This window comes from Mustela nigripes, chromosome 9 (genome assembly GCF_022355385.1).
Source record: "Mustela nigripes isolate SB6536 chromosome 9, MUSNIG.SB6536, whole genome shotgun sequence".
NCBI lineage: Eukaryota > Metazoa > Chordata > Mammalia > Carnivora > Mustelidae > Mustela > Mustela nigripes.
Genome location: NC_081565.1, coordinates 52,644,393 through 52,671,323, shown reverse-complemented (window position 1 = coordinate 52,671,323; position 26,931 = coordinate 52,644,393). Strand labels below are relative to the sequence as shown.

General features: G+C 44.6%; 1 protein-coding gene across 1 annotated transcript in view; it reads right to left on the bottom strand.

Moving 5' to 3' along the window:
- Positions 1-19,798, bottom strand: part of TTC39B (tetratricopeptide repeat domain 39B) — a 132,924-nt gene extending 113,126 nt beyond the window's left edge. Inside the window, exon 1 of the mRNA XM_059411609.1 lies at positions 19,441-19,798. Coding sequence (XP_059267592.1) covers positions 19,441-19,680 — 240 coding nt within the window. The 5' untranslated portion in view covers positions 19,681-19,798. The remainder of the gene's footprint in view (positions 1-19,440) is intronic.
- Between the last annotated feature and the right edge of the window lie 7,133 nt (positions 19,799-26,931).

The following is a 26,931-nucleotide window of genomic DNA, read 5'->3' as shown; positions in this document are numbered from 1 at the left end:
AAAAAAAAAAAAAAAGATTTTATTCATTTATTTGGCAGAGAGAATGAGCATAAGTAGGCAGAGCAGCAGGCAGAGAGGAGGAAGCATAGTATTCTAACCATTCTAGAAAGCCACGGAAGTCTTAAGCAGGGTAGTAACATGTAATAATGTTTGTGAGTGAGTATGAGGGCTGCAGAGGGGAGCAGGCTGCAGAAGGCGGGGGGAGCAGGCTGCAGAAGGCGGGGGGAGCAGGCAGACCAATTAGGGTGCTGTCCAAGTGGTGAAGGCATGAGAGAGTGATGATGTACGCAGAGAGAAGGGGCCGGCCTGAAGTAAGGAGCCATATTCTGGAGCTAGATTCGACAGACTAGCTGACAGAAATGTGGAAGTAAAAGAAGGGGAAAGTGAGGGGAACAGAGATGGGGAATCGTGGATGAGGCACAGGGAGGGCTGGATTGACTGAACAATGGCGTTTTAAATTGTTCCCCCAAAGCCTTGTGTTTGCTCTTGAAGTAATTACAGAAAGGACGATTGTCTCCACATTGCCACAATTGAAATGGAATACTTTGTGGTTTTTAATAAAGAGACAGTTCATTTAAGCATGTCACATGTCCGAGAGGAGCCTAATCTTCTGTCCTGTGAAAACCACTCCCAGGCGTGCAGACCCGAAGTGTGGACTGAGACTGGTCTTGTGTGTTTCAAAAACACACTTGCTTAAATTCAAATGTAACCTCCTCCTCTGCAAAATACAAAGGGAGGTAAGAACATGTAAGCCTTTAGAAGAAGGAAATGATTCTTTTAAGCTAGTAGCTTTACTTTTTTAAATGCCAAATATAATTAGACACATTTTTATCCGTGGAGCCTCATGTATTAGTAAAGTCTTCTCAACTATTTATGAGATTAGAGTAGACGTGCTTTATGTTTGATGGAATTCCACAAACCTCAATGTTTTCTATTTGGAAAAGCTGGAAGAAATACTCCCCCCAGACACACACACACACACGTTATTATTAGTAAATCAGCAAATTGTTAGAAATGTGACCAGCTCCAGCTTCTAAAAGCATTAAGTGTATGAGGACAGTTATCCTCATTTTGTGAGCGCTCCCTATCTTCCCCCCGGCTGGACTGCATGTGTTACTTCACTCAGGCTCACTGTGGGAGCAGGAAACTATGGCTCCAGGTGCTTTGTCCTTGGTTACCCAGCTTGAGCCAGTTCTCCGGAAGGATATTTACCGCTGCTGGCATTTTAAAATAAAAACAAGACAAAACCTTCTCTCCCAAAACTAAATCTTCTGGACGCCTGAATGGGTATCTGCTTAGGGCTAGGGTCATGATCTCAAGAGTCCTCGGATGGAGTCCCACATCAGGCTCCCTGCTCAGCAGGAAGCCGGCTTCTCCCTCTGCCTGCTGTGCACATGCGCTGGCGCTTGCGCGCGCGCTCTCTCTCTCTCTCTGACAAATAAATAAATAAATAAATCTTTAAAATAAAAAAAAAAAAACTAACTCTTCAAATTAATATCAGTAAATGAATTTTTAATTTCAAGATGCTCAATATAGTTAGTTGTTGTATTTGATACCATCTCACCATGATTCCTTCCCACTCTATAAAATTCGACCCATCTGGCATGTAGTGCTAAAAAATGAAATCTATACATAGTTGCTATTCAAATTAATGCCTGCAACTAAGTGTGTATAGTACAGCAGACACTGGGTGTGGGGTGCCAAGGCCGCACCCAGCACCCCTGTGGGGTAGGTATTAGAATCCCCCTTTGACTGAAGAGAAACTGAAGCTCACAGAGTATCAGATTAGGTAACTTGCCCAAGGTCACACAGTCAGCCAGCAGCAGAACCCTCTCGGGTGGGGTCTGCTAACCCACAAGCTCACCTATATTCTTTCCCCTCTCTCTTACATGCTTTCCAAAACAGATCTGAAATTCATGGACACCTAAAAAGAGCCTGATTTCATTTGATTCTTTGTCCACTTGAGACTTCAGCTATGGAGCCAGCTCCTTTTATTCGACTGATAAATGGCTTAGAAATGCAACTGCTTGTTCATTCCTCTAGCAGGAGCTAAATGCATTGGATAAATAGCATCTGCCTTGGGGAATGAACTAGAAAATCAGGAAAAACTACACATCTTCTTTCCTGCAAACAGGACAAATTCGTCATTTGGAAAGGGGTAATTCATGCAGCCCTCGAACCTCTCTTCTGATGATGTCACAGTGTAAAAGCCTAGTCAAGTGCTGACCAAAATGTACCCTTTTAGGGATGCCTAGGTGGCTCAGTTGGTTAAGTGTCTGCCTTCAGCCCAGTTCATGATCCTGGAGTCCTGGAATAAAGAGCCCTGAGTCCCACGTTGGGCTCCCTGCTCAGCAGTAAATCTGCTTCTCCCTCAGCCTCTGCCCCTCCCCCTAGCTTGTTCTCTCTCTCTCTCTCTCTCTCCTTCTAAAAAAAATAAAATCTTAAAAAAAAAAAAAAAAGTGCACCCAGTTCTCCAGTCCTGTTTTTTTTGCTTTGTTTTGTTTTGTTTTGTTTTTTTAAAGATTGTATTTATTTATTTTGACAGAGAGAAATCACAAGTAGATGGAGAGGCAGGCAGAGAGAGAGAAAGGGAAGCGGGCTCCCTGATGAGCATAGTCCGATGCGGGACTCAATCCCTGGACCATGAGATCATGACCTGAGCCGAAGGCAGCGGCTTAACCCACTGAGCCACCCAGGCGCCCTCCAGTCATGTTTTTTGATGCGTAACACTTCTGCATTATCCCTATCATACATTCTGGCATCTTGTTTTTATTTCTACCTGAGAAATTTTATTTTCTTCTGGTGATTTTAAACTGTTCAATTATTTTAAGTGTTAAAAGTGTATGAAGGTAAGAGCAAACTGATACAAGGAATCTTTATGGGGTGATGGAAATGTTCTTAAACTGGATTGTGGGGGGGGGGGGGGGGAAAAAGGGATGAAGGGGGTCGAAAGGTACATACTTCCAATAAAAAAATAAATTAGTCCTGGGGATGTGAGGTACAGCATGGTGACTATGGCTAATAATAATATATTCCATATTTGAAAGTTGCTAAGAAGGTAGATCTTAAAGGTTCTCAAAGCAAGAAAAAAAAAAGTCACTAATAAATGGTGACAGATGTTAACCAGGTTGATTGTGGAGATCATTCTGCAATATTGACACATATCAAATCATTATGCTGTATGCTTAAAACGAATATAAATATTTATGTTAATTATACCTCGATTCCAAAAAAAAATGGATGGTGGTGATGTGTGCACAATTCTGTAAATTTACTCACAATCACTGAATTGCGCACTTAAAAGGAGTCAGTTTTATGGTATGTATTTACATCTCAATAAGGCTATTTTGTTTTTCAAGTGCATTGAAATCAGGCCAATAGATTGTGAAGGCAAATTCTCCTTCCTGGTTAAGATAAAAATACCACATTGTTAGAAATCCCTAAAGGGAGTTCCTTTTCTCTCTCCATTGGAAAGAAAAACCACCCTTTCCTTTTGGAACAAAGGGATGGCTCAGTCCCATCCCTGCTAGGTATCACGGCATGTGTACCAAAAGAGAGGTATTTCTCCTTCTGACCCCCCAAAATGTTACATAGTTATTGAGCACCTGGCGGGGAGGGAAGGAGGAAATAGCTAGAAAGGCTGGAGAAGAGGTACCCACAGGTCTTAACCAATAAAGAACTGGCCAGGTGAGGGAACAGCATCTTCAAAGCAGGGACTGACCTTTTGGGAGGTGGGGAGTGCAAGGGGAGCTACACGCATTTTCATACCATTAATCTTGTTGGGAAAGCAAACTTCTGGGAGCCACTCCAGACCTAATAGGACTAGTTCGGAGGGGCCTAGGAATGTGCATCTTAATGAGTCACCCTTTCCCCTAACCTGGGGATCTATGTGCACTAAGGTGTGAGAACCGTGAACCAGGTCCTAAGGAAGGCCCTATATACCATGCTAAGGGGTCTGCAAAATACCTCAACGGCAATGAGAAGCTGTGAACAGATTTGAAATAGGACTTGAACCCTAGGAAGAGCAGGCTGGCATGGCACATTGCCGCGGGGTTGAGCAAGCACCCTAGAACCTCCTCCAGGGCCAGGAGTGCGCACACACTGTCACCTCCTTTACTTTTTAACCTCTTACGCTAAGTAACTGAACACAAGCACACCTTTTACAAGTCAGTCCCCTGTTAATATTGAGGTGCTACATGAAAATTGCAAAGAATGTTATGGCATTCACTAATGTTAAAGAGGGGACTGCCCCGCACAGCAAAATGCTTGGAAAAACCCGAAGGTTACGTACCATTTATGCGTTGATGGGGAAATGCCATTTTCAAAATATAATTGATACTGCCAAACGCCTTCCTAACAAATATTAACACAGTTCTGCACTGAACCCCTGCTGACCACTCTCTTCTGTGGTAAGTGGTTTCTGCTCCCACCTCAGGAAAGGAAAGTGTGAAGACTATTAACTCCAGAATTGAGCCAGCTGGAGTCTTGGGATTAGTCTGAGAGCTAACTGCATCTATCCTAAAGGGATCCACCTGCTGGACGGAAGTTGCCCTGCAGCCTGGAGAGGCTGATTTTCACATAGCCAGTTCCTCATCCCATTGGGAGAACAATGTCAAGCATCCGCCTGTGTGTCTCAAACAGGATAAAGCCAAGAGCCAAACTTTTGCGCCCCAAAAGCGAAGCACTTTCTAGGGCTTTACTCCCCACAATAACCCATTGAAGTAGGTTCTGTTCTCTTCACTTGACAGATGAAACTGAAGCTTAATTTATCCAAGGTTGTACATGGAGGAACAGGGGTTCAAAGCCATGTCCGTCTAACTCTAAAATTTGTACCATACCACCTCATGGGATGTGTCAAAGAGATTTCTATTTTTTTGTAATTTTTGATGCCAATATGAGTATTAAGGAAATAAGCAATTAAAAAAATATTTTATTTATTTATTTGACAGAGGGATAGAAAGCACAAGTAGGCAGAGCGGCAGGCAGACGGAGAGGGAGAGGCAAGGAGCCACTCCCACTCAGCAGGGAGCCCAATGCGGGACTCGATCTCAGGACCCCGGGATCATAACCTGAGCCAAAGGCAGCTGCCTAACCAACTGGGCCAGCCAGGCACCCCAAGGAAATAAGCACATTGAATTCAGAAGGCTTACAACACGTTATAAACAAACTTACACATAGCCCCTAAAATCGTCCAGCACAAGGGTCAGCAACTGTTTTCCATAAAGAATTGGTAAATACTGGGAAGCCTGGGTGGCTCAGTGGGATAAGTGTTTGCCTGCTGCTCCCCCTGCTTGTGCTCTCTCCTCTCTCTCTGACAAATAAATAAATAATATCTTTAAAAAAAAGAGAGAGAGTTGATAAATATTTAGGCCCTGTGGGCCATATAGTCTGTGTCCCAACTACTCAGGTCCACAGTTATAGTGTGAAAGCAGTCACAGGTAACACCTAAATAAACAGGCATGGCTGTGTCCCAATAAAAACTTTACTTGTGGGGCACCTGGATGGCACAATTGGTTAAGTGTCTGACTGTTGATTTTGGCTCAGGTCATGATCTCAGGGACATGGGATTGAGCCTTAAGTCAGGCTCCGCACTCAGTGGAGAGTCCGCTTGGGATTCTCTCTCCCTCTCCCTCTGCCCCTCCTCGTTCTTTCTCTCACTCTTAACAACTTTATTTACAAAAACAGGCAGGAAGGGGGCAGAATGCATTTGTCCTTTTGACAAAGTCCACCACCCCCCACCCTGACCTCTGCATTCAATTGAATGCAGAGTTAGAGGACTTGACTTCTAATGCCAAGTCTGTGCCCAAGGGAGTTGAGTGACCCTAGGCCAGTCACTGCCTTTTTCTCAGACATGTGCTTACACAGAACTTCCTTCTCAATTGGCTGCAAAAATAAGGAAAAACTATAGTTGAACACACTAAAACATTTGCTGCAGATTCTTCATCAAACCCATAAATAATAAACAGTGACAGCAAGATCTTAAGGTAAAAGCAGATGGAAAAAAGAACTGCCATTTTGGGAGCAATTCTGTATGCCGAGGGCTTTGTAGACTCTTATTTCATCCTCATTAGCAGCCTTATAGGGTAGATATCATTATCCCCGTTTTATAAACAAAGAGCATCAGACAGGTTCAATAGCATACCAGGTGACACAGCAAATGGGAAGCCAGGATCTGAACCCAAGCTGGCCCTCTTCAGAAGCTCAATACCACTCTGCACAGGGAAGGGCTGCTCTTGGGCAATGAGCACCCGTCAATGATTCTGCACAGATGACGAATCATGAGTGCTTCCGGGAGAGGTTTTGGAGTCAGGCCCCATTCCCCTCTCTTCAGGAATCTCCCACTCAGTCATCTGTCCTACCCACCTCCTTTGGAACAGATCACACCCCATTTGGCCTGACAATGCGAGAATCTGAGGTTTGTTTCCTTTAGTTCTGAATAGAAGGAACTGTGGCTGATGAACTGAAAAGAGACCAGGACCCCAAGAACCCTGGGACAGAGTGGTCTAGGGAAGCAGGGAGGGAAAAAGGACTAAGGAGACCCCCAGAGAAACCTGGATTGGTCCTGCTGACCACTCCAGAGTGGTGGGTCATGTGGTTCTGCATCTCAGAACTTTGTAAGAATCTATGTGATAAAACATAAGCCTATGGAATTACTCAGGCTCATCTGACTTGTCTGCCTCCTTAAACACTGCATTGCAGTTGACAGTCATTAGTTTAAAATTTCATAAATGAATTGGGAAAGGAGAAAGGGAAACTAAAACAGAATCATAGAATCATCATTACTTCCTTTACCAGAAGGGAGAGAGAGATAGAGAAAGAGAAAGAGAGGGGAAGGAAGGAATGAAGGAAGGGAAAAAAGAGAAGGAAAGACCTTCCCCAAATACAGAAGGATACATGTGTCAAAAAAAAAAAAAATTAGAAAAAAAACAAAGCCGCTCCTTAGCTGAGCACCGAAGGTCTATCAGAACTTGCTACATATGACTCCCCCACCTCAGTCACAGATCTCGCACACCCTCTGCTTCGGCACAATGGCCTCCGTCATGCTTCGTCCCTGCCCGAGCATGTTTCCTCTGCTGCTCCCTCTGCTTGAAGGAATAAAGGTGTGATCCGTTCCACTGCCTCCTGCTGAAATCCACCCCCACCATGCAGATCAAAAGCTACTGTCTAGATCACAGATGTCAAAGTTCAAAAGAACCTCAGAAACAGATGGTCAGTGCCCACTCCTTCCATTACCCATGAGGAAACCGAAGCCCAAAAGGCTTAAGGGACTTGCTCTAAGTCACACAGCTGGGTAGCACTAAATCACACAAAAACTTGGTCAGGAAGCCGAGTCAGCTGATGTGCGGGCGGGGGGGCATGCTGTCCCACGTTGTCCTGATGACTGTCCTGATGACTGCTCCTTCCTAGGAGCGCCAGGGTGTTTATGCTGTCTGGACACCCCCTCCTTCAGGTCAGAGTTGTGTGCGTGTGTCTGTATTCCTAAGCATCTGGTCTGTATTGTACCCAATCAAGTTATCCCACTGCTTAGCTGCCCTGGCATACGGTAGGCCTCCAGTGGGCTGTACCAGTCATTGGACAAACAAAACACTGGAACACTGCCTCCCCGCCATGGGTCCTGTGTCCCTCCCATCAGCCTGCATACGCTGCCAGAGAAAGGCCCCAGCCACCGTCTGATCTCTCCACACCTCTCCTCAGCTTAAACCCTTAAGTGCACACATGGGAGACTCGGACAGCCCTTCCTACCCTTCCAGACTCATTCCCTGACACCCAGAGCACCGCCAACTCCCCCCCCACCTCTATATTTTATGCTACCCTTCCCTCTCCCTGGGACACATTTCAAGAGTTCCCCTCGTTCCCAACTTCTCTCCTACACAGCCAACCCCTATTCATCCTGTAAGATCCAGATTTTCTGAGAAGTGGCCTCCTCCAGGAAACCATCCCTGACTACCAATCCCCTCCTTCAGATGCAGTGCTCCCCTCTGTGTTCCCAAACCACTCTGGTCTCCCTCCTCTACGGTTCTCAGCACCGAGTATTAGGTCCATTTGTCCACACACCAGCTCCCACTCCCCACTAGATCGTAACTTAAGAGCTGGAGCTGTGTTTGTCCCTATAGCACCTAATACAATCTCCAACACATTAAATTAGACTGAATAATTCTTATTTACTAGTTGCAATCAGACACAACAAATACATGTACGTGGCATTATTTCATTAAAATACTTTAGGGGCAGCTGGGCGGCTCAGTCAGGTGTCTGCCTTGGGCTCAGGTCATGATCCCAGAGTCCTGGGATCAAGTCCCGAATCGGGCTCTCTGCTCAGTAGGGAGCCTGCTTCTCCCTCTCCCTTTGCCCCTCTGCCTGCTTGTGCTCTCTTGCTCTCTCCTTCTCTCTCAAATAAATAAATAAAAATCTTAAAAAATAAAATATTTTAAAATATGTAGGAGATATAGATGTGTGAGTATGTGTGTGTGTGTGGTACATACACACACATATGTCAGCACAATATTACTAAGGGGACACGTCCACAGATCTCGGCAAAGAAGCACTTACTACATACCACATTGTGAACTACCAGGCATCCAACACCCAAAAAATACCTTTGGAGAGGTGTGATGCCCAAACCAACACAGCCAACCGGTGAGCGTGTATGACCAATACCCACTAAGCATGTGAGTGGAAGAAGAGCTCCAACACATCAAGCACCAGCAGAAAGCTCTCCCCAGGAAGCCTCATGAGCCCCCGCGCAGTCTCCATGTGTTCATCTTCTGGAAAGTGAGCACACGGTGACTCCAGGAGACCCACATGAGAAGGCCACTGGGGCCCCCAAGACTTGGGGCTGGGGAGATGTCAACAGATGGTTAGGTGGAAACCATGAGCGTCACAGAATTCAGGGTATCACATTCGCACTGTGGATAATTAGTAACAGCACCCCTGGGCACGGAACTAAGATAAGAAGGCAAATAGCTAACGCCAGGAAGATCTGAGACCGCCTCGAGAGAGAGCATACCTCTGCTACTGGACTTGAAAGGAAGGAGGAGGGTATCCAAGTAAGAAGGGAAGAGAAACTGAAGGCAAGCTTCCCTGAGAAAGTGGCATTCTGAGGATAGATGGCATCTCAGGAGACTCAAGAACGACCATCTCAGGAAAACTGCCTGTTGGTTAACCTGAGCAGGAGTGAGAGGCTGATGGTATACACCGATGCTATTTTTTTTCCTCCCACTGACCTGCGGAACCAATTTACAAACACGCTTTCTTAACCCGGCCCAAACTCATGCCTTTATAAACAGAGCGTGCTCCCCTTGGTAAGGGAAGTCACAGTGAGCCATGAGGGGGAGCATATTGCATGTGAGGTCCTCCCCCACCCTCTGCACCCACTCCTCCTGTGTTAGCACCACACCCAGCCACACAAGGAACCCAGAATTATTACTAAGCAGCTCCCACCCCTCCTCATCCACTGACCCTCCAACCGGGGAAAAGGCCCCAAGCCCATCCTCCTCCATGTCCTCCCTCACGTCGCGCCTCTTCTCTGGAAGGCTCTGGCCTCTGCCCCACTTCAGTCCTCACCACCTCCCACATTAAGTGTTGCAACAGCCACCCGCCCTTCCTGCTGCCACCTCCACAATCTGGCTGCATCAACCTCATCACATTTATCTTCCTAAAATTAATAACCTTACCCCACTGGCCTAGCTAAAAACCCTCCCAGATTGCCATTTTTTAGGAGATTTAACCCAAACTCCTTAGCATGATGTTCCAGACCCTGTGCCACTGAAGGACCCCAGGTCAGAACTATAGTATAGCCTATAAGTTTTAACATTCTTTTTATAACCAGCTTATGCTAACTGAGAAACTGTAGCTAGCTGACGATAGATAAGGGAGTCAGCAAGCAGCATAACAGGATAACGAATAGCAAAAATCTGTGTTTAACCCAGCTGTGTCTGGCTTCTGTATAATCATGCTTCTAATAATTTGCTAAGAAATGAAAAATTGCTTAAACCCTCAACTCTAAGGAGCAGGAGGCTGGCTGAGGACAAAGCAAAAGCTGGCGCCTTGCACCCCCCCCTTCACCGGCTCCCCTCCATATGTGTAGCATTATAAATAGTTAACTTGCAGAGATCACAGTCCTGCAAGGCAGGAGTCTCTCTTGGTTTATAAATGTCCTTGAGATTTACAGCAAAGAAGTTACCTTATCAATAGCCCAATTTCCAAAGATACATAACTCAGTTCCTCAAGCCCTAACGTCACCCTCCCCTCCATAAAAAAACCGAAGGAGATGGAGGTAGAAGGAAAAGTAAATAAAGTTAAATTTCTTTTAAGACCTAAATCTCACTAACAAGGACATTTGATAGCAGGAATGTAACATTCCACCAGGAGACTCCCAATTGTCTTTATGTTAGTGCCTCATTAGAGGGAAAGTGGCCTTGGCTTGATAGTAACCAGGCCTTCAATATCCTGATAGTGCTTTCATTCGCATGCGTGGGCTAATCGGCCAGTTCTGCTTCTGTAAGATTGCTTTGTCTGCTTTCGCACGTGGGTCCCCTGATCCACTCCACTGACGCCAAGTATGCCTGTTCAAACTATCAATCAGTCAGCTCAGCCCCTCCCGAAACTTGTTTGTCCATAAAAATCCTGCACTACCCCAGCCGGGGGTGCTCGGTTAGCTGGAGCTGCCGACCACCCGCCGGTACCTGCGTGACAATAAACCTCTTGCTGTTTGCATCCAGTGGCAGTGTTGGATTCTTGGGTAAGGGGATCCGCGGGTCTTTCATTTGGAGGTCCCACCGAGATCATCGGACTCCTGCCCACGGATCCAACTGACTCCCACCGGGAGGTAAGCTGGCCAGCATTCTTGTCTCCTGTCTCATGTTCTCGTTTGTATCCAGTCTCGTGTTCTTGTTTGTCTCTAGTCTTGTGAGGCCTCTGTTTGACCTATACTGCGGGTAGCGGTATAGTGTTTGTACAACAGCGTGCGTTGTTGGATTGTATTTGTAGGCAGCTTGAGAAGGAGCTGACGAGCTCGGACTTCTCCCCTGCCAACCCTGGGGGACGCTCCAGGGTGTCGAGGGGCCCAATTTTTTGGAGCCCCTCATTTGTCCGAGGGTTATATCCGTTTGTCCGTTCCAGAGGAACCCCTCGGCCCTGGACGGAATTTGTCCACCGCAGGGAGATCTCGAGGCTCCTCTGGGCCAGTGGAAACCTTGCTTTCGGTAGCATACCGAAACCGCGCAGCGACCTTTTTGTTAATTGTTTTGTGTGTTCTACTCGTTGTCCTTGGTGTTTTCTTTGAGTCTAAAATGGGGCTTCTCCCTCATTCACTTCCCGTGTTAATGGCTATAACTGGAGCCAACTGGGGTTAGTCTCACTCGAGACAGAGACTATAAGGAATATTCCCAAGCAGCTGCCGAAACTCTCTTTGTTTCGGGGAAGTTTCCTTGTGTTCTCTGGCCTGACTTAGACTGCTTAACCCCTCCCCCCTTGCTGGTGGGAAAGCATGGCGTCTGCTCCTCTGTTGGGGCTTAGGAGCTCCAAAACCGGGAATCCTTTCTCTGCCTCCTGGCAGCACTTTGTTTCTTCTGTTTCCCCCTTCTCCTGTTTCTGTGCACCAGCATGCGTGCAGCCTGCATGACTAGCCTCTAGATCATGCACCATGGCTCCTTCTCTCTTCACTGTCAAGGAGCAAGAAGAACACCCCCACTCCAGATCTTCCCACGCACGTCTCAGGTAAACATTCAAAGTGGAATGGGTCCAGGTGAAAAGTAAATCAATGTTGAAACTAAGTTAAGTTTGTTGGTTTAATTAAGATAAGACCTGTCTTTGAAGTTACAGCAGTAAATATGAAACTTTTATTCTATCAAAGTTTACTAAAGGTCAAATAAGCTTATGCTACTTGTTAAAATTTGTTAGCAAAGAAATGACTGAACTGATGGTTAATTGTCTGTCTCAAAGTTCTAATGGGTAATTGCTGAAGTAACTTTCAAAGTCTTTGGTAACCTGAAAGTTTTAAAGTTTTGCTTGGATGACAAATGGAATTAAATTGTGGACATCTATATCTTAACCAGACAGGATAAAAAGCTAAGTCGTTAATTACTGGATGTAGGTTTGTGCTTTTGACTTCTTACTGCAAAGAAACTAAGAGTATTTAAATCTGTTGGTAAACTTGTTTGCCACTTAACTGATTCATAAATTTGCCACCTGAAGATTTCTGTTGTGTAACAGTTTACAATTGGTTAATAACTAAAGGTGTTTCTAAGAATACAAAGTTCTGCTTAGTGTAACTAAGACTGATGGAAATAAGGGAAACTCTGTAGGAAAGTAGATGATAAGTAAGAAAGATTTAAGGAATGGGAATACATTTTGTTGAAGGGAAGGGAAGGTAATTTTGTCCTAAATGAGATGGTTGTTTGGAAGGAAATGGCTTGGGACAAAACCTGAATGCAAAGGAAAGTTGTAGAAGGTTTGTGAACGGAAATCTTCACAAAAGAAATTTTAAATATGGTCAGGACAGACTAAAAAAAGAAAGAAAAACAGCCTCCAAGGTGATTTAGCACTCTCCTGACCTGCCTCCACATAGATTATACTTCCAAGTATAAGGGCCATTTGGCCTTGAGAGATTAAGGAAGCAGCCCAACCTTGAGGGACTGCGAAAACACCCTGTTACCATCCTCCATTGCCTGCAACCATAGAAACTCACTCTAATCTGTAAAGAGTGAAAGGGGAGACTGATCACCTCCCATTAGCCAGAGATGCCCAAAAGGGGAGGGTATCCAACCTGTTTGAATCTGAAGAGTGCCTGACTGTGTGAATGTGTCTATATGGCTCCACCACTTTGGCTACGGAGTCTGAGGGGGCTGCACCTTGAGTCTCGCGGGGCGTCATATGGCATAACGGTCATCTACTCCACGGAGTAGCCTGGTCCGGGGTTTATATGGACAGGCCTTAGCTAAGACGCTCCTAAATTCCCGTGAGGGATGCAAACAGGACAGCAGGGGAAAGATCCCCCCCCTCCCTTGTCTGCGACATCATTCATGATAGGAGGGAAACCCAGAAAACTCCTATCTTAAGACTGCACACTTAGAAGTAAAATAAAAAAAGGGAAAGACACTGATATAAAAAGCTGGTTTTCTTTCTGTTTAAAAGGGGCAAAGTTTTCTTAGCTAATTGATCTGTTAAAAAGTGTAAATGGTTTTCTCTTTGCCTGCCTGAAAAATTCAGTTCCTATGTTTTGTTTTATCAGGTGTTTAACATCCCTAATTATATTTAGGCATGTGTTTTTAAACTTTCTAAGGTTTTAGCAATTGTTGACAAGATTTAAACCAATGACAAACCTTGGGTTACATTTGGAAAAATGCTATAACTATTCTAGAGATTCTATGCACTTCCTAAAGTTTTAATGTTTTGAGAGATCATCGCTTGATATTATAATTATAGAAATGTTATATATCACAGAAATTGTAACCTGATTTTCTTGCAGCTAAATTGTAAACTCCTGTGTCTCTTTAGCTCTAACCATATCCATTCTGAGTTTTTGTCATTTATAATTGTTTTAATTCTCTTGTAAAATGAGTTTTATCTTCAAGGATATTCCTATAAAGGACTTTCAGGACAAATACAGATATTTGATATACTTGAAAATCCTAAAACTGAAATGGGTAAGGGGATCCGCGGGTCTTTCACCACATGATCCAAGCTGGACTTTGCAGTCTCACTTCACCGGCCCTCCCTTCCTGCTGACCCCAGGTGTGCTCTCTTTCTTACCCACCTCAGCTTCCACCAAGCCTGAGCCTATCCCACTTGCTCCACCCAGCACAAGCCTGCTCACCATTCAAGACCCAGTTCAAATATCACCTTTTCCTTAAAGTCCCCGCCAACCCCTAAACTAGGGTGACATCTTTGTGTTGCACCCATTGTCCTAGGGTAATCACTGAAAGCATCCATTTACTCCCATATGGGCCAGCTATGGATGATAAATTACACGGCCCTTCTACCTAAAACTTACTTTGACCCAAAGATAGAACTAGTTACTTGTAGAACTGGGTCTTTTGCTAGAATGTATGTTCCTCAAGGGCAGTTATGCTATCTTATCTTAGTGTGTACTGAGTGTGTACTTCCAGCATCTACGGACTGTTAGCACCTGTTAGGCACTCAATGAACTGTGGTGGAATGAAAGAACAAATCTGATTCTTAAAAAAATGGTAGCAGTCAGGACGCCTGGGTGGCTCAGTTAGCTGAGCGTCTGCCTTCAGCTCAGGTCATGCTCCCAGGCTCCTGGTATCAAGTCCCGAGTTGGCTCCCTGCTCACCAGGAAGCATGCTTCTCCAGCTCTCCCTCTGCCTGCTTGTGCTTGCTTGCTTGCTCTTGCTCTCTCGCACTCTCTCTTGTCAAATAAATAAATACATTTTAAAAAAATAAATTACAGCAATCAATCTTATCTAAACTTCATCTTAAATTCCAATGGATAAATTTTCTAAATTAGAATTAGATCTGGGGTGCCTGGATCACTTAGTCAGTTAAGCATCTGACTACTGATTTCAGCTCAGGTCATGATCTCAGGGTCCTAGGATTGAGACCAAGTTGGGCTCCATGCTCAGCAGGGCAACAGGGCATCTGCTTGTCCCTTTTCCTCTCCCTCTGCCCCACCCCCACCCCCCAGCAGCCTGTTGCCCTGTCCCTGCTTGTGTGTGCTCGCACACACTTGCACTCTCTCTCTCTCAAATAAATAAAAGTTTTTAAAGAAAAAATTAGATCTAGGGGCACCTGGGTGGCTCAATGGTTAAGCATCTGCCTCCAGCTCAGGTCATGATCCCAGGATTCTGGGATCGAGCCGTGCATCGGGCTCCCTCCTAGGAAGAAAGTCTACTTCTCCCTCTCCGCTTCCTTTGCTTATGTTCCCTCTCTCGCTGTCTCTCTCTGTCAAATAAATAAATAAAATCTTTTTTATAAAATAGATCTAAGAAGAATCCAGTGCCAAAAAAATTAAATTAAAATTATAAAAAATTTTAAATCCTGGGCCAAAAAGGCAGACCATGAAAGCATCTGCCACATGAGGTATTTCTTGCCCCAGCCCAGTGTTTCTCAACTTTTTTCATTATTGCCCTCTAAGGAGCCTTTAGACACTTTTCCCTAACCACACCCACCATAAAATTTTAAAAGCACTGAGATATATATATATATGTGCTTTATACATTAAAAGGGCAAGCTTAAAGTTTATTCTTTTTATTCAATAATGAATTTGGAATAACAATAAATATTTTAAGTTAAATTAAAAATTTTAAAACTATTACCGTTTAACTTTATATTTGCTGAGTAGCTTTTAATGTAATGTATCAAATTACACAGGCAACTTTCCCATTTCTACATAACAACAGCAATGTAACCAAATTTTTGAAAGATATTCAACGCTGCTATTTTTCTAGCAAAGGTAAAACAACTGAAAAATTATCTTCTTAAAAATTATATTTTAGAGATGCCTAGGTGGCTCATTAGATTAGGCATTCAACTCTTGATCTCAGCTCCCCACGTTGGGCTCAAAAAAATTCTTATTGTTTTAAAAAGTTATTTTTTGGGGGATGCCTGGGTGGCTCAGTTGGTTAAGCGGCTGCCTTCGGCTCAGGTCATGATCCCAGCGTCCTGGGATCGAGTCCCACATCGGGCTCCTTGCTTGGCAGGGAGCCTGCTTCTCCCTCTGCCTCTAGCCTGCCACTCTTGTCTGCCTGTGCTTGCGCTCTGTATCTCTCTCTCTAACAAATAAATTAAAATCTTAAAAAAAAAAAAAAAAAGTTATTTTTTTGGGTGCCTGGCTAGCTCAGTTGGGAGAGCATGCGACTCTTGATCTGGTTGGTGGTTGTGAGTTCATGACCCACGTGAGATGTAGAAATTACGCAGTAAATAAATAAAAATTTAAAAAGTTAATTTTAGTAAACCTAACTTTTGTTTCATATGAGAACACAATTTTTAACTTAAATAGCTGCTAGATATTCACGTACTATCGATATTTTATCTTTTCCATACTTAACTGTATGTGGACTGAATAATAGGATTAAACAATAAAATATAAACTATTCCTATTTAATTCTCAAATACCAAGTCACACACAAAAACACTCAGGGCCAAACAAAAGCAACATCCACAAGGCAGCCAATGGGCAGCCTGCACATATGAGGAGTTCACCAAGAAAGAGATGACTTCAAGATCCAGTAACTGATAGGAAGTCCTTCAATCCTAGCCATTTATTTGCCGTAGGCTTATAGTATTGATCTTGCATACATTGTGCATATCTCCCAAGAACCCGATGTCAACATTGCATACATAATCCCCTAGAAAACTCAATGAGAGAAATTTTAATGTTAATTAGATATTGTTGACCAAGCTCTGAAGGGCTACAAAATCATGTAATATCTAAGATGTTTCTGCCTCCCTCCCTTGCCACCCTTGAGGTTGCAAGCCCTACCTTCTAGGTTCCCACATGTATCCTCCTAGCAACTAAACAGGAAAAAAATAAAAACAAAACAACAACAAACACCAGTTGACCCAGGAAAGCACCCCCTCTACCAGCCACTGTGACAGCTCCTCTACTACTCTCACGTCCTTAGAAACTCTGAAGAGAAGGAACTGCCATAGTATTAGCTCTTCTCCCAAAAAAGAAGCCCCCCCAAAAAAGCATAGACTTCTAGAACTGGAAGAACACTTAGGACTCATCCAGCCTCTCCTTCTTCAGATGAGGAAACTTAAGAGAACCCTAAGAGAATGAGAGACTTGCTCAATTAAATCACTAGATACAGACAGAAACCTGTTCTGTCTGGTTCACTGCTCTATCTGCAAGCAGATGTTTGCACACGCCATAAATAAATGACTACTAGACAAATAGTGACAGAAAACCGGGTTCATTTAATCCCTAGTCTACTACTTTTCAAGCTACACTGCTTTGTCACTTCTACTTCCCTAGCATATAAAATAATGGCCACAAAGACCATCAAGTGTATACTGTTTAAAAAGTTCCCCAGCTGAAACAAGCCATTTTAGACTCACATGCCCAGTGAAACCAACAAACTGGGTCTTGTTCACTCAAGGTGCAGTGCTTCAGCCAAATGAAAGATTACATATAAGTCAAGAGTACCCAATCCACAGTGCAGTACAAGGTGCTTGCTTACCCTGCCTTGGGCTCTCCTCTAGAGTTCTTGTACACGTGTCCTATCTCCTTACCTAGCCAGAGAATCCTAGAGAGCTAAAACCATGTCTTCTCTTTCTAAGACACCTACAAAGAGTAAATGTTTCAGCACAGAGCAAATGTTCAATAAATGTTTGTGAAATTTCTACCAATAGAAATGGCATACCATGGAGGGACAAAAGAGAATTTGGCATGAACAAAATATTCTGTTGGTACTTTGCTCATCTCCTAGGACCAATGTAGTACCTTACATGTAACAGGAACCTAACAGTTACTGAATTTAATAAATGAAAGATAGAGCAAACACTGAGAAGTCATTAAACAACATCACTTATGCTTCTATTCATTCACTCAGCAAATGAATATTTACCAAGAATCTGTGTGCCAAGCTCTCTGCTGTTTAAAACCTAACTTGCTCCACAGACCTAGAGTCCTTCTCTCTAGCTAATGCCTCTCAACGCTTCAGCTCATCTTGCAGACAGTGGGTATGGCTAGGGTGGCCATAGGTCTGAATATGCCCAGGACAGTCCCAGTTTACACCGACTGTCCAAGCATTAATTATTCACAGCAACCCGTCTCTCACTCAACAATGCCCTGACATTATATAGCCCTAAGAGTACCGAATCTTTTTAGACAAGCAGACTAGGGATTCAAAAATTTCAATCCACATTTACTATGTACTGCCAGTCTTGTTTCCTCCTTTGCAATACCAGCATAACACTGATTAAACTAACTGATTGTACCTAGGGAAGCAGCTGGGCACGGGCTGGAACATCAAACTGAAATCATACCATAGAGAGCCTTGCATGCCAAACATATAAATACTTAATTTAATATACAACAGACAGCCAAAAAAACTTTTGAGGAAAGGAGGGTTTGTACAGTCAAAGCACGATTAGTTTTTCTACCTCGATTATAGAAAAGAACTAAGACAGGAAGAAAGAAAAACAGAAGCCTCCAGGCCATACCAAAGTTATAAATAAAGAAAGGTTGTCATGGACGAAAATAGCAACAAATACGCTATTTCATCATTTGCCTTCACGTGTAGTGTTAAAAGTTTCAACAATAAACAATAAAAAGATGCAACTTAGCAAGCTCAAGTTCATTGGTTTGTGGTGTTGGGGTCCTCATTGCAAGGGACGGGCTGTAAGAAGGTTTTAAACAGCCTGACTTGCCCTCTTGCCTGTCAATCGAGTAAAGGAGCTGTCGTTTGGTTTTTGTTTCGCTTTTATTTTAAGGGCTACATTGAAAAGACAGTATTCGTTGTCAGGAGTTTCCCAACATTAAAGAGATGGACAGGAATCTTAACCCGCCTCCTCCAGATCTTCCACTATTGCATCATTTGAAACTAAACCACCTCCAGCAGCGACTTGAAAAATTCAAGTCAGGTAAAATGGCAGCAGCAGCAACTGTGGGTGCTGCGGCGGCTGCTCCAGGGGCCGGCCTCAACTTCCAGCCCAAGAGGGAGCGTCTCTCCCGAGCTGCCAAGTGCTGAAAGGGACAGTCAATAAATCAACAGGTCCGGCGCGCGCTCCCGAGGGTGCTCAGACCCCGCGCGCCGGCCGCTGGAGGAAGTGACTAATTACTTAAATACAGTAGAGAAGTCAGGAGGCCCGAGTCGGTTCTCCAAGCGCCTCCCCCCACCTCCGTCCACCACCGACACTGCGGACCTGCGTGAGAAAGGCCTGTGCCCTGCGGACGGGGGAGAAAGCACCAATTCCCGGGCTGCTGCTCCAGTCCCCCCAGCCCTCCAGCCCGCTCGGCAGCCCCTGCCCCGCCCGCTCGTGCAGACACCCCGGCTAGCCCCCTCCTGTCACCAACTGTAAGCCCTTCGGTTCAGCCACCTGGAAACTTCCATAGAAGTGCTAGTCTACACACCGCAGAGGGCCAGTGTCGGGACCTCAGGGTCAGACCTCAAAAAGCCCGGCGCTCCTGAAGGAGCTCAGAACAGCGCAGGGCTCCGTCCCGCGCTCCCGCGCGCTCGCACCCATCCACCCGCAACCCCGACGTGGTGTCTTCTATCGCCACCACCCCACGGCGCCGGCGCCCCGAACCTCCGCAGCGCCTCCGCTCCGAGCGCCCTTCACGCTCGGGAGGTCCCGACAGACCTCCCAGGCCGGGTGGCCCCACCCGCAGCCCCTGCCCTGCCCCTTCCTCCCGACGGGAGGCTGTCTGTCCCGAACTGGGGACCAAGGGGGCGGAACCTTGGCCGTCCCTGATCGGCTCGCTCATCCCTCCGGGACTCCAGAGACAGTGCCCGCACCCGCACCAGCCAGTACCTCGTCCGCCTCCTGGTCGGCTCCGTTGCCTACGAGCGCCATGTTCCTCCTCAGGCTGCCGCCACCCAAAAACCAAACAGGGAGCTCAGGACCGGCTCCGTTTCTCGGCTCCCGGCTCAGCCCAGCGCCAGTGAGGGAGGAAGGGGGCGGCCCCGCGCTCCGGCCGGGGCCCGGGCGGGGCCAGCGCGCAGCCAAGCGAGTGCTTTCTCCGCCCCCGGCGCCGGCGGATCCGCAGAGCATCCATTTCCCCAGCAGGCGCGGAGCTGCCCGCCTGGCCGCAAGCTCCGCCTCCCCGCCGGCCTCGCCCCGCCCTCCACGCGGCTCAAACTGAAGGGCCAACCAGGTTCCCGCAACGCGTCTCCGTCCCCTGCCGGCATCTGCCTCGGACCCCCATGTGGGTGGGGTCAGCAGTGGGCGGGGTCATCTCCTGGAAGGAGTCATCTCCCAGGCCGGGACTTCACGTCGTTTGCCCCCGCTTCTGAGAGAGTACTTGAGGGGACTGGCTTCGTGCACAGTGGCGAGGGCTTGTGCTACCCTGCAGCCAAGAGAAGCCGGGTTGACGAGCTCAAGGTCAGGCCACGCTACCCCTCTGGCGGGTGGAAGCACCTACTTGGTCCTTGGGCCAGTGCCAATCCGCTTCCCTCTCCAGGTGGACACCCGGTCGCACAGAGTGGGACCAGAGGGCAACCCTGGGTCCCTCAGGATCACCTGTCACCCAGAAGCCCCCGTCACGCCGTGTCCCCGAACACCATGTCAGATAGAGGTACGCTGTGTTTGCTTCTGTGTATGTTTGAAAAATATAAGAAAATCCACGGGACAGATATTTATACAACTTGGAGCTCCTCTGCCCCTCCCCCCACTCCCCTGTCACGGTTGTGACCCCCCATAGCATCCCATACTGACCTCTCTTGTAACCCCAAACATACGTATCTAATTCGTGTTTGAACTGCACGCTCAGTGAAGGTAGAGAGATGCTGTCCTCTTTACGGCTTTATCCCCAGCACCTGGAACAGTGTCTTGCACATAGTAGGTACTCAACAAGTGTTTGTTGACTGACTTTAGAATTTTGTTCTTTTAAAAAAAAATTTTTTTTTAAGTTTTTGAGAGAGAGTGAGAGGAGCAGAGGGAGAGGGAGACAGACTCTTAAGCGGACTCCACCACCGGCGGGGATGGGGGCGGGGCTCGGTGTCGACCTAAGCGGTAATCAAGAGTCTCCCTGCTTATCTGACTAAGCCGCTCAGGTTCCCCCAGAAATTTATTCTTGCTTCTAACATGTGAAATAATCACACTATCCAACCAGGAAATTAAGAGTTTTATTTTTTAGGGTTGAGGCATTTTTTTTTTGTCCGCTCTATTTTACCCAAATATAATTCACCGAGTTTAAGTGTGTAATTCCACGACAAATGTTTACAAAACACCATCCCAGTCATAATATAGAGAACCCTCAAAAGTTCCCGGTGCCCCTTTGCTATCAATTACCTGCCACCCTTGCCTCTGTCAAACGCTGATCTACTTTCTATCACCATCGTTTTGCCTTTTCTAGAATTTCACATAAATTGAATCAGAGGGCATGTGGTCTTTTGTATCTGGCTCATGAAAATCTATTTAATGGCCACCCAGTGGTAATTATGAACATAGCTAAGATTTATTGAGTACTTACTATGTTTAGGACTATGTTGGAGCTATAATGTATAATAATATCCACATACATATTATCTCCTTTATCTTTCATAAACCCCTGAAGTAGTTACAATTATCAGTAAACTGGGGCTCAGAGAGTTCAAGTAACTTGTTTGAGGTTAGCCAGCTTAAAGTAAGTAAGGATGCCTGAATCTGAACTCCAGCAGTCTGACTATAAGGGGTGGCTGGCAACCCTTGTTCTGTCCTGCTTCCAGCCACTCTGCCTCTCTTTCTCCTTATTTGATTCAGTAGACCAACTGCCTACACATGTCTATTATACACATTGTCAATGAATCCCCTTTGCATCCTTGAAACTTGCTTTAAGATCTTAACAAATCACTATGTAACTTTATAGAAGAAAAATAAAGCAGTTTCTATCCCATAAACAACATGAAAAAATATGTTAGATTGTGGTAATGGTTGCAAAACTCTGTGAATTTTCCACAAATCATTGAATTGTATGCTTATGGGTGCATTTTATGGTTATCTATATAATATCTCAATAAGGCCGTTTTTTTCACCGGTTAACACATTCTTTGGATGCTCTTAGAATCAAGTATATGGGGCTAGAAGGGAACTAAAGGTCATTTAATTCCAATACCCCTGAAATTTTCCGTTCCTCCTCTCTTCCACCTCTTTCTGTTTATGCTTCACTTTCTGAGGCTAGATTTTCTGCCTGGTCCAGATTCAACTCTGTATTACTCACAGATGATTCCACTTTTTAAATTCATTGATTTCTAAGTTAATATTGCATCTTTTTGTCTTGAAACCGTCTTATTGGCGGCTTCTCCCTCTCTTGTATGCTTTGTTTTTGTCTTACAAATTTCATCTTGAATTTTGAAGAGATACAAAAGAAGTTCGCTCGAATTAGTGGCAAGATGATGTTTCAGGAATTTTTCAGGAATCTATTATTATAGATAAAGTCTGATGCGGTTTTTTTGTTTGTTTGTTTGTTTGTTTCAAGATTTTATTTATTTATTTGTCAGAGAAAGAGTACAAGGAGTGGGCGAGGCAGACAGAGGGAGAAGCAGACTCCTACCTGAGCCAGGGGCCAGATGTGGGACCCTGGGATCACAACCTAAGCTGAAGGCAGCCCCTTAACCAACTGAGCCACTAAGCTGAAGGCAGCCCCTTAACCAACTGAGTCCCACCGGTGGAATTTTTTTTAATATCAGAGATCAAATCCGAAGCTCTGTATGTCTTAAATTCATGTCACTAGGTAAACAATGTTCATATTTCTAAGGAAGTTAATCATAAACACTAAATGTGTATATTCTAGCCACTGAACATCTAATCAAATTTGCTTTGCTCCTGGCAGATGCCAGCTTTCTCTGCACACATATGATTTTGCAAGATCATGAATCACAAATATAAAATAGCCTTTTTCAAAAACAATTAGAATGGATTTGTTTTTGCAACCAAATTCATTGCCAGTTTGCTGATAATGTTGTATACTTAACAGTCAAGTGAGATCACTCAAATATTTAATTTCCCAAAATTAACTAACATAGGAATTAAGCAAGAGAAAGTGCCTTACTTTTCTTTTTTCTTTTTTTTCTTTTTTTTTAATTTTGAAGGCACACCTACTAGGGTTTGTTTGGATTTCAAAATAATTCTAATACTACTTACAATCTTATCTTCAGTATTCCTTAACCTGTTATCCTTAGCTGACGTAGGATTCTTTTTGTTGATACATGATTTAAATAAAAATTGCATCTTCATCATTTGTGTAGTGGGAGAGAGAATGGATTTCCATTTAGAAAATTTTTAGATGCTTGTATCCATGAAATAAGGGTTCATTGTAAATTATGCATTTGTCAATGGCTTTGTCTCACATTCATATCTTAGCTCCTCAAGAAGAACTTTCCCCTCTAACATAGCCTTTCCTTCCCAATTACATGCTTCCATGTCCTCCTCCTGCCTTCACAGGACTTTTTCGTTTTTGAACTATCTTGTTCATTTGTTTTCATGTTAATGGTCTCTCTCGACAACCATACCCCTCACATGCACTATAATGTGAACTCCCATCAGGGAAAGAACCCTGTGTTTTGTGTTTCGAATAAAATCCCAATGCCCAAAACTTAACATATACTTAATAAAAGGTTATTGAGTGAACAAACAAAAGTATCAAAAGTTCGTAGTACTCAAAGAATTTTGTTTAGACCTTGTAATGCCAATGCTATGGCATAATACCCTTTGCAAAAAGGAGCGAACCAATAATAATGAGGGAGATTACAGATGTCAATTTACATGAAGCCCAAAGAGTAAATACTGTTTTTCTTAGGATAATGTGCAAGGCATGATAACTGTCTTTAATGCCAACTCATTTTTTTCCCAAAATTATACAAGATCTAAGCACTTAGAGTTCCTTCAGTGACCTAAAAGGATTAATTAATGTCTCCGGGAGAGGTTTAAATGCTAGGGGAAAAACCTTACCATTTGATGGAGGCTGAAATCCTCCCTTAAGAATATCCCTATTCTAGGCATTTGGAGCTGGGTAAACATTCATTTTGCCCTGTTTATCAGTTCTTTGTTATAAATATATATTTACACACAAATATATATTTATAAATTATATATGTATATGTGTGTGAGTATACACACACACACACATATATATATATAATCTTTCCAATCACTTTCCTATTTATTTTCCAGAATCCACAGCAGAAACTGCTCATTGCCACCTGCTGTTCCATCTCCCTTATTTCCATCAGTAAGACAGCCTGATTTTTTTTTTAAAGATCTTATTTATTTATTTGACAGAGAGAGAGAGTGGCAGAGGGAGAAGCAGGCCCCCCACTGAGCAGGGAGACCGGAGTGGGCTCATTGTGGGGCTGGATCCCAGGACCCTGGGATCATGACCTGTGCCGAAGGCAGACTCTGAACCCACCGAGTCACCCAGGTGCCCCAGAGCTTGATTTTATATAAGGGAGCCCAGTACCCAGCTAAAAGACTACATTTTTAAGGACTTCTTTACAACTAGGAATGGCTGATATAATTAAATAATTAATTTCCAGCCAATGAAATATATTATATTCAACTTCCAGGAAAGCTGTCTAAAGGGAAATGACAACAGAGTCATGTGCCCTTCCCCCTTCTGCCTCTCCTCCTTCCCACAGCCTAGAAGAGATGTGGTGGCTGGAGCTCCAGCCATCATATTGGATCATGAATTAATACCTTGAGAATGAAAGCCATGAACTACTATGGTGGATCAAAGAGACAAAAGGAATCTTGATTCCTGATAACAGGAGAGCTGCCACACAATTATTCGACTACCAAGCCTACATTTATATCACATGAATGATAAATCAATTATTATCTTGTTTAGCCCACCATTATATTGAGTTTTCTGTGATATGCAAACAAACATAAATCTAAAAGTACATGTATCTAAATCAAAGTATTATTAGATGTTCTGGGTTCCTACATACTTTCCCACTTACCCAACTAAAGCACTTATGGCTTCTTGTTGGTGATGGATTGCAGTAGGTGACCTGGAGCAGTTTAGCAGCCTGCATATAACTTCTCTACTGAGGATACCTCCCACAAGTCCTCTTTCTCTGGGCAATGGTGGGCCTTCTTTTCTGGCTTTTTTTTTTTAAAGATTTTATTTATTTATTTGACAGACTGAGATCACAAGTAGGCAGAGAGGCAGGCAGAGAGAGATGAGGAAGCAGGCCCCCTGCTGAGCAGAGAGCCCGCCATGGGACTCAATCCCAGGACCCTAGGATCATGACCCGAGCCAAAGGCAGAGGCCTTAACCCACTGAGCCACCCAGGTGCACCTCTGGCATTTTTTTTTTTTTTAAGATTTTATTTATTTATTTGAGAGAGCAGAAGCAGGGGAATAGCAGAGGGAGAGGGAGAAGCAGATGCCACGCTGAGCAGGGAGCCTGATGTGGGGCTTGATCCCAGGACCCCAGGATCATGTCCTGAGCCAAAGGCAGATGCTTAACCAACTGAGCCACTCAGGTACCCCCCTGGCAAGTTAACCTTCATATTGCTGGAGTCTTTTATTGTCTTACAAGTCCAGATGTTTTCCACATTCTGAAGGATACTAGCATCTTTTTTCAGCAATCTTCCCATTATATTTCATGCATAGGTTTGGCAAATCCATAATTATCTTTAACCATTTTCAGTTCTATTCTCATAGCCTCTTTGAGGCCCAGTATCTGCAACACTTCTGACTGGGGACTTTGGGTTTATTACAAAGTAGTTCCTATGCTCACCTAGAAGAGGAATCACGGATAAAAACTTCTCCGTCAGACTTACAGGAAGTAACATTTATGTTTTGAAATCAGTTTTTTTTTTTTTAAGATTGTATTTATTTATCTGAGAGGGGGGGGGGGAGAGCGAGCACAGGCAGACAGAATGGCAGGCAGAGGCAGAGGGAGAGCAAGCTTCCTGCCGAGCAAGGAGCCCGATGTGGGACTCGATCCCAGGACGCTGGGATCATGACCTGAGCCGAAGGCAGCTGCTTAATGGTTAAGCTGAGCCACCCAGGCGTCCCGGAAATCAGTTTTGACTCAGCACTGTAATAATTAGCTCTAAGCGTCTCAAAAGCACTGATTCTCAAACTTGAGCATGCATCAGAATCATCTAGAAGTCTTCTGTCTTCAGCGTGGTCCTGGGATTCAGCCCCGCTTCGGGCTCCTTGCTCAGCGGGAAGCCTGCTTCTCTCTCTCTCACTCCCCATGCTTATGTTCCCCTCTCACTGTGTGTGTGTGTGTCTCTCTGTCAAATAAATAAATAGATAAAATATTAAACTGACACACAGTTACTGGCCCAACCCCCTGTTTCTGACTAGGTAGGCATGGTGTGGGGCCCACTTGTTGCTGTGGCTACTGGCTGCTGCTGGGGCTGCTAATTCAAGAACCATGCCTTGAGAACCACTGCTCTAAATTAAGCAAGCACCTTGAGTCCTCTGGGCACAAGCAGCCAATCTGCCAGATACAGCCCACTGAAAGTTCAGGGTGAGAAACAAGAAAAGGACTTTTGCGTTGCTTCTTAGCATATAAGGTCTAGAAAGAACATTCTATCTCAATGAAAGGCTGTGGCAGTTTTCTCCTTTCTATTCTTCCAACAACAATAAAATCTAAGTGATAAGAATATATCTTTATTTTTCCATGTGATTCAATAAAACTACTTTAATTTCATTTTCATACATTTTTATTTTTGTCTGTTGACCGATGGTGAAAACAAGATTGATCCTTGCTGCTCCAAGTGAGCCTGACTTCCAAGCAGATAGGAGTAAAGTCTCATCTCCTAGCTCCTTGAGACCTGGATTTGTGACCTTTGAACAATCCACTTCAATTCTTTCATGTCATTGGGGGCGTGTCAAATACAGAATAAGGGGTTAAAGTACATAAATGCTGGAATTCTAATTGTTGGACTGAAAGACTTTCTAGGGGTCCCTGTACATCTCATTTGTTTAAGCATCCAACTCTTGATTTCAGCTCAAGTCGTGATCTCAGGTCGTGAGATCGTGGCATTGGGCTCGACACTTAGCAGGGAGTCTGCTTAGGATTCTTCTCTCTCTCCCTCTCCCTCTGTCCCTCCCCCCACCTCCACCCACCACCCACCCCCATCACATGCACGCTCTCTCTCTTTCTAAAAAAATTAAAAATAAAAGAAAGAAGCACGCAGGTCACATGGGTGGCTCAGTTGGTTAAGCATCTGCCTTTGGCTTGGGTCTTGATCCTGGAGTTCTGGGATTGAGCCCTAAACCAGTCTCCCCACTCAGCGGGGAGTCTGCGTCTCCATCTGCCCTTCCCCCTGCTTGTGCTCTCTCAGTCTCTCTCTCTCTATG